Below are 8,449 nucleotides of genomic sequence, written 5' to 3'. Positions count from 1 at the left end.
GCTACTCATGTGAGAATAATGAGCTATTATGAGAAATGAGAACATTTAATATATAAACGGTTAAGATTAAAAGATACATACACATAATTTTTCTATGACCAATAACTAATTTTAATTCTAACCGTCGATATGGTAAAACCCAAAATTATTATTCTTTTTATGAGAACTATTCTCAAGTAGCTCACTATATACATAGTGCTTACTTCATTAACCAAACAAATAGGAAAGAACAAATGCTTGAAGTTTATTTATTATAACATAATTTAACTAATAAGTGGGTGTTATAGTAATATAAGGTTTTACTATATTCTTATAAATTATAAATTAGTTTGTTATGAAAATAAAGTTAAGAGCTTAAAAGGTGCATCAAACCTATATGCATTGGTACATCAAAAACTACTTTGTTTATTTTAACCAAACCAATGCATATATTGACTGAAAAGTGAAAAAAGCATTTTCCACTTCCTTTTTGTTAGTTTTTTCAACTCTATCTATTTTTTTTATAATTATAACTCTATAAGATGCATTAACTTCGTAGTTAACCTTTTTTTCCTCTGTCACATATAACAGATTCTATGTGGATGAAACACCCATAAGAGAGTTCAAGAACTTAGAATCAAAAGGGGTTCATTTTCCAAAAAATCAAGCCATGAGGGTAATCTCTACCCTTTGGGATGGTGAGAATTGGGCTACAAGGGGTGGCCTAGTGAAAACAGATTGGAGCCAAGCCCCTTTCACTGCCTCCTTTAGCAACTACTATGCCCAAGCATGTGTTTGGAGTTCTTCTTCAGGCTCCTCTTGCTCTTCCAATTCATCAGAAAACCAACCATGGTTGACACAAATAATTGATGCAGAAGGTGAAGCTAGAATTCAGTGGGTGCAGAAGAACTATATGATTTACAACTATTGCACTGATATCAAACGAATTCAACAAGGACTCCCACCTGAATGTTTACAATATTAAATTTATTTTTTTACAATGTCTAGTATAAATTAATATGAAGCTAGATCCTTGATATTTATTCCATTGTCTCTAGTGAAGTATGCAAATGAGATTCATTATAAGTTTGGTTATTGATAAATTTGTTGGGTAGGGTCATCAATATAAAAGAATTTTGGACTCGTGTGTTGTGTTCTTTTCTTCTTTCTAGAGGTCAAAGGTCAAATAAATATAGTATCTTAAAAGGATGAAGAAAATGTAAAATGATTAAAGAGAAGGTCTCTTCAAGTTTTTGCTTGCTAAAGAAATTCCAAATTAATATATATTTTATATTATTAAGTTTATAAATCTTTTTATTTGTTCAATTTATCCATTCTTTTAATTATGAAACTTCTTTTACCCATATATTACTACCTAACACATGAAATTCATAACAAGAGACAAAGAGACACACAAAATGTTCTACAAAGAAAATGACCTTATAACTTAGATAAACAAAATTGATCTTAGAGCATAAAATCCAATTCTTAACTAGAGAATTACCAGTGCATATGCCCGAGTTAATATTTTTTTGCCACATGATTAAAAATATATATGTTACACGTACATTAATATGGTTAAGAGTACATATATTACTTCGTGTATTTCACATGGTTAAGAACACACATGTTATATGTGCATTTGCATTGCATGAGAAAAATGAGAAAATAAATGATAGTGTGAAACTTCCTATTGAATCAAAATCCATATATAGTAGTACAACAAATATGTAAGATACAAAATAATTGGAGAGTTAAAAGTATAAAAATTAAAAGATTATTATCTAGAAAACTAATAAATATGTATTATAAAATAGAGTGAGGATCTACTTACTCCAAGAGTAAGTTTTTTAAACTTACTCCTCATCATAGCCATTTATTCTAAAGATATCTAATTGTTTAGATCAACTCATTAATTTAAACCATTGGATTTCCCTAAAATTGATGGTCAGAATAGGGATCCCTCCTCTTATAAATATGTAAAACTAATAGAAAAATAGTAATAATAAATACTAAATAGATTTTGAAGAAAAAATGTTTGAGTCATTTTTTTTTATAAATTAAAATATAAAGGAAAACTTTTTTTGGGAGGTTGAATAAATTGAAATGTTAGAATTTTTTTTTAATATTTTTATTAAATGAGAAACTTTATAAAATGAGAGGTTTAAATGAGAAAATTTTGTAGGAGAATCAATGCCACTTTGTATTAATAAGAAATTAATGGGGTTATGATACATGAAAGAAGAGATATATTGCACATGATAAAGGATTTTAGGTGAGATTTCTCACGCGTTGATAAGTGGTGAGTAGCAAAGGTGTGGTGAAGTGCATTGAAAAAAAAGGTCATATAAATTAAATAAAAGTGTACATGATATAATGTGTGAGTGTCTATGATAAAATATGTACTTGTTTCAGAGGGAAAAAAGTGAAGAAAAAGGTGACATGTGTCGTGAGAAATATTTTTTTATTATGTAGGTAATAGATTGTATTAATGGATGATCATACAAAATCTAACATGTATGGTAACGTTTAAAGATTTCTACACAATCATTATATTATATTCTATTTATTTATATTACTTTTTTGAAGAGTCAATAATGATTGAAAATAAAAAATAAATAGTAAATAACTACCAACAATATATAAAACTCTCACTTTATCGTCACATACATTTTTTTCTCTTCTATAAAAGAAACTCTCATAAAGATTATGAATCACCTGTACTTTCCAATATGCCATATGATATGTGAAGATATTAGTACTTTTGCACCAAAAGCTTCTTTCAACCAACAAGAGATCGTTAAAGTAAATTTCATTGGCATCTATCAAGCACCTTTACACACTTTTTTATACTTTAAATCAAAAAAATTATATACATATCTTTTCATTATTGTTTAAAAGAAATCATTTTATCAATATGAACATATATAGTCCAGTGGTATATTGTCTTATATGTATGTGCTTTCTAACTGGCAAAGTTTGAATGCTCTAAATAATTACTCACGTTCTTTATTAACTCTATTATTTTGAGTTTTTATTTTACAAAAGTATATCCACTAACAAGAAAATTGAATAGGGACTTTCAAATTTCAATAGCCTCGCCCTACATCAATATATTTCTTTTGATTAAATTAACAAATATCTTAAGAACATTATTTAAGTAATAAAAAATTAAGTCCATAACTTGTCAATATCTTAAAACATTATTTTACAAGACAATTTTCCCTTTTCTTCCCAAACACAATGTTCTAAGACACGTATTAACAATCCTTTATCCGTTTACTTAAAAATTAGTTAAATATATGAGAAATGATTCTAGTTTGCTTTCTTTTTTCTCCCCTTCGAATCAAATCACAATTCTTTTTTATGTGAGAATATAAGGAGCCATGCAACAGAACGCAGTAGAGCTGTGATCCAAAATTGGGAGAGGTCAATCAACTTTTTGAAGCAAAAAATAAATAAAGAGAAAAGAAAACAATTGGAATCACAAAAAGTTGTTCATTAGATTTAACATTGATGTGCATATCTTGTACGGGTGAATACTTCTACCCGCTCACTAAGTTCGGTGCCCTACCCGCTCATCAAGTTTGATTTGATCATGATCGAATCCATAGGGTTGAGTCTCATCGCGTCTAGAACCGAATGTGGGTTCACAAATTAGATTCAGACAATATTTAAGATCGGATAGAGAACAAAAATGACCCGACCAGATCTGTCACATAGTTACTCACTTATCATACTTGTACATGTTATTATCCAATTATGTATAGAATAATAACATCTCATTAGTCCTCTAATTTTTTCAATAGTATATACATTTATAGTATATACATTTATCATTTCATATGTCGAATTATATATTCATAATAACAAGTAAAAAATAATGATAAGACTTTATCCAAAAAGAGATATATATTATATTTAATCGAGTCTAAAGTCGGGTTCAGATTCAAATATTGTCTCAATCGATATTTAAGGTTGGATTAGTTTCATGTCTAGGTCTCATTACAAAAAAATGATTCTACCAACATTTAAAAGGTTGGGGGGTGATGGCCAAGCCCAACCCATGATCACCCATAGTATCGGGTCATCAACCAAAAAAAGAACATATAAGTTATACTAGAAATTGATATGTACATTATGCTCTGATAAAAACAAATCAAGGCATCTTTGAAAGTACTATTACTAGTTTCATCTAAACATAGCTCGGTCTTCACATACTCAAATCCGAGATGACAAACAACATGGACTGAAGTGATTCTTCTGAAACATAATCTATTGCACACAAAATGATTTTTTTTCTTTACGAGGGTCTATTTTATTTACAAGAACAGAATTTGAGAAGCATCAACGAAAATAAGAAATTAACTCCCTAAAGTCCTAAAACTCATCACAAATGATATCAAAATTTCACAATGCATATAGTACTGCAAATCCAAATGCTCCACTATTTATTTCTAACAGACCATGCAGGATTAACCATTAACAGCTTCATCCTTTTGACACACTTATCTACTTCCCTGTTAATCATCAAAAGCAGGGTATCATTCAAATAATACCAACACAACACAATACAAAGCAATGAACCATAGGTCTCAATTTCTCATCCTCCTGGTTAAAACACCAGCAGGTAGAGCCACTGCTGATGCAAATCCTCTACTTCCTATCAACATCTTACAAATTGGTTCCAAGTCACCAACAAAGCATCCAAATTTTAAAAATAAACCCCTATGCTCAATCTTCAATATCCATTATCTTATATCACTGTGAAAGTAAGCATTTCAAACAATTATAAAAGTCTAAAACTGAATTTTCATAATCATCAATTATGACCAAGTGATCTCCCAATATTGGGTTGACAGGATCATAAAGATAATCCCACAGCTTTAAAATACTGCAATTTCAAAGTAGGTTTCAAATTGAAAGCATTGGGAAATCATAGTCACTCGGCAAGCATTTTTTTAAGCCACAAAAACAACAAAGAGAGTCATGACAATTGACAGCATTTAAAAGTCATTTCATTAAAACCAAAAAAAAAAAAATCATGATAGCACAAGCTTGAAGGAATAGTCTTGACTTCAAGTCAATTTAAACATGGTCCAGAAATCAATGATAACAATAAACTTTCAAAATTTTCATAATAACTAACAAAAGGGATGACAAACATGTTGCGGAAACATCTTCATAGAACAACCTCGAGGAAATCATGAAGACTGAGACTTTAATTTCCTCAGACGTTTGACAGCTGGGGCAAGGCCTATTATTGCCTTCCTGGCCTTCTTCAGCTTTGGCTTTTTGGTGGCGGGAAGCATCTCCCTGATGGGACCTGCAGGAACACCCTTTTTTAGTGCACTTCCTCTGGGTGTAGCAGAGGGAGGCAATCTCAAGCTCTGAGGAGGTAAAGGATTTTGTGGCTTCCACACCAAGTTATTTTTCATAGCAAATCTTACCTTCTTTGCACTTTTATCCCCACTTTTTGCAACTGCAGAATCCTCAGCATCTCCACCTTTTGAACCAGAACCCGGAGACGCCTTTCCTTTCAAATTCTTTGTTCTCTTTCTCTTTTGAGACACAGTTGTAGCTTGTGGAGCATCACAGGCACTTGCAACAGCATCTTCCAAACCCGCCTCTGTAGCAACAATCTCAAACTGTTTTTGGAGGTTAGAAATTGCATCCTCATTCAACTGAATTGTGCCCTCGTCATTAACCTGTTCATCGTTTGAATTTTCAACATCCTCCCTAGCTATAGTCTCATTGTCATCCACAGCAGGAGTCTTCTTATTCTTCTTCTTTGATTTTTTTGCGATGTCAACAGAGTCCTTTTTAGCCTTCTTGCACTTCTTCAGCCGCGTACAATTAGCAACTACCTCAGCACCTTCAACCTCCTCCACCTCCACGCCATTCGCAGTGGGAACCAAAATGGGCTCTTTCTCCTCATTCTGATCGACAACAATATCAGGAATAGTGAACTCGAATCCAGACGCTGCCGCATCCTTCTCCAGCTTCAAAAACTCCTCATGCAATTCAAACAACACCTTCCTATTCCCCTGAACACAATCAGGAGAAGAACCCATCTCAAAAAACTTCCCAGAAAACCCCATAACAATCGCTATCGTCCCGAGAACCACAACCTCATCAGCAGAATCAACCTCAACCCCACTCTTCTTAACCTCCAACAACCTCTTCCCCGTTTTAACCACCACATCAAACACACCAGACTTAATCTTCCACACCAAAACCCTATCATTCACTTTCCCCATAACATCAATAAAAGGCCTAAAAATCACTTCCAGAACATTCAAACTCAGAGGCAAAAAAGGCTTAAGCTCTTCAACAAAAACAGAAGCAATATGGTAATTCACCCCATTCCCCTGAAGCAATTTATCTTTCGCCGAAAAAGTATTATCATTCAAAACCCCCATCAAACAGTTAACAAGTTCCAAATCCCAAGAATTCTTCTTCATAAGAGAAAAAAACTTAGAAACAAACCTACGAATCAAGAGATAAAACTTATCTAACCTGAGTCCATCAATTCCAGACCACTCACGTCGCATAGTGAGAAGAAAAGTTGAGAAATACTGAACCGAAAACGGAAGATGAAGAATTAGGAGAAGAGATGAAAGACGATCAATGAGTTCAGATTGAACAAGAGACTTATCAGCATGCCAAACACAGTAGAAAAGACCTTTCCATAGCTTCTTAACATCTTCAACGGGAAGAGTATTGGATTGAGAGGGAAGCCATGATTTGAGAAGAATGGAAAGGGATTTTTCTCTGGTGCTCTTGTTGCAACATGCAAGTTGCTTTACGAGTGAACCACCGAGTTGAGAATGTTTCGCCATTGATTCAGAATGGACAAATTTGTCTGATCTGCGGAAACCCTAGCTACGCAGATCGACGGGGTGAGAAGAGCGTTTAGGTTTCGAGGTTTAAATTTCAGAGCAAAAACCCTAATATGGATTTTCTTTTAAAACAAAAATTCGGGGTCATTTAAAAACAAAACACGTAATAATATTTTTCGAGTCAACTTATCTTCAGATAAATAGATATTGATGTTTTTTTAATTGAGTGCAATCTTGATGAATATAATATGCGTGATTATATATATAATTTTGTAGTTTTTGTCTTTTTTTTTAAATAAACTTAAATTTGCAGTGTGAGTGTTGTTCAAAATCTACTATGGTTATAAAAAATACAAGTTACTTTCCTTGAAATATATACTAAAAATTGAAGTTTCTCCACTATAAGTTATTTATTTTAAAGTTTCTTTATTTTTCTATCGAAATAAATATTGTTTTTAAATATTGATATTGCTTTTTATTTTAATTTTTTTGCTTTTATATTAAGTAATAAATATTTAAAAAAAATAGTAATATAAAAAATGTATATGTAAAAATAGAACTAAAATAAAAACAACATAAATAAATAACTTCATATTTTTTATCATTTACTCTCCAGAAAATAATATGTCTACCTTACCTTAATGAAATTTATTAATGAGTAATTAAACATATTATAATATCATTGCTTTATAATCACAATTTATAAACTACATCTAAAAAAATAGTTTGTACAAAATTAAAACTGAAACATAATCAATCATTCTTTTATTTAATTGAATTTACCACATTAACCCATAAATTTATCTCATTAACCCATAAATTTATCTCATCATGTTAAAGAATCTTATTTTAGAAACTTATTTGAATTGCACTCTCCATTATAATTAACAATGATATTGAGTTAAGATCATGCACTATCTTTGAATAATTACGTTCATTCATTTTTAGATTTGAACTCATGTGAATATTAGATGGGTCTACTACTTACGGATCATTTGGTATTTACAGGATCTATGGTATAAAGATATTCATGTTAATTTAAACAATCAAAATCAGAGAAGAAGAAAAAATACAAAACATAGTTTAGATTATGATTAATAACAATTCATTTTACTCAAAAATATTTAAAAAATGTGTTGATAATTCAACATTATGATTGAAATTTATTTAATGAGAAGTGTTTAACTAGCATAATATTACATCATATTGGTGAATTAACAACATAATATCAATTCTTAACAAGATAATATCACAATTACAACAAAGATATATTAGTTATGTTATTATGTATATAGCAAGATTTGAGAATTATCGCGCATATATTTCATAATGTGGATCCTTTTAATAATGGATTTGAAAATCAACGGTCCTAACTATTGGCAATTCAAAAAACACACAAACTCGTACATCACACATTGTTAGGAATGACAAAAAATCAACTCGTAAAATGACTACCTATAATAATAACTTATGGATAGGAAAGGGTTTTATGACACTCACGCAATGAATGTTTGGATATTTATAATTTTTTAATTAAATAATATATATATTATTTTAAGATTATATATTATATACTTTATTATTAATTTATAATTAGTGATCGGACTATAAAACATAAATTTATTACA

The 8,449-nt window shown here is 30.6% G+C and overlaps 2 protein-coding genes across 2 annotated transcripts in view; one reads left to right on the top strand and one right to left on the bottom strand.

Moving 5' to 3' along the window:
• The window catches only part of LOC109339935 (probable xyloglucan endotransglucosylase/hydrolase protein 23), a 2,100-nt gene extending 966 nt beyond the window's left edge, over positions 1–1,134 (top strand). Inside the window, exon 3 of the mRNA XM_019577482.1 lies at positions 571–1,134. Coding sequence (XP_019433027.1) covers positions 571–964 — 394 coding nt within the window. The 3' untranslated portion in view covers positions 965–1,134. The remainder of the gene's footprint in view (positions 1–570) is intronic.
• A 3,818-nt stretch (positions 1,135–4,952) lies between these two features.
• On the bottom strand, positions 4,953–6,949 carry LOC109339934 (ribosomal RNA processing protein 1 homolog). The gene has a single exon (XM_019577481.1). It carries the CDS (start codon positions 6,819–6,821, stop codon positions 5,184–5,186), a length of 1,638 nt encoding a protein of 545 aa, XP_019433026.1. The 5' UTR covers positions 6,822–6,949; the 3' UTR covers positions 4,953–5,183.
• Between the last annotated feature and the right edge of the window lie 1,500 nt (positions 6,950–8,449).

This window comes from Lupinus angustifolius, unplaced genomic scaffold (genome assembly GCF_001865875.1).
Source record: "Lupinus angustifolius cultivar Tanjil unplaced genomic scaffold, LupAngTanjil_v1.0 Scaffold_121_2, whole genome shotgun sequence".
Lineage (NCBI taxonomy): Eukaryota > Viridiplantae > Streptophyta > Magnoliopsida > Fabales > Fabaceae > Lupinus > Lupinus angustifolius.
The sequence above is the reverse complement of the archived record's forward strand: the minus strand, read 5'-3'. Positions and strand labels throughout refer to the sequence as shown.

Excerpts from the sequence above, each read along its gene's own strand:
- LOC109339934 (XM_019577481.1), bottom strand. The coding sequence starts at position 6,821 with ATGGCGAAACATTCTCAACTCGGTGGTTCACTCGTAAAGCAACTTGCA.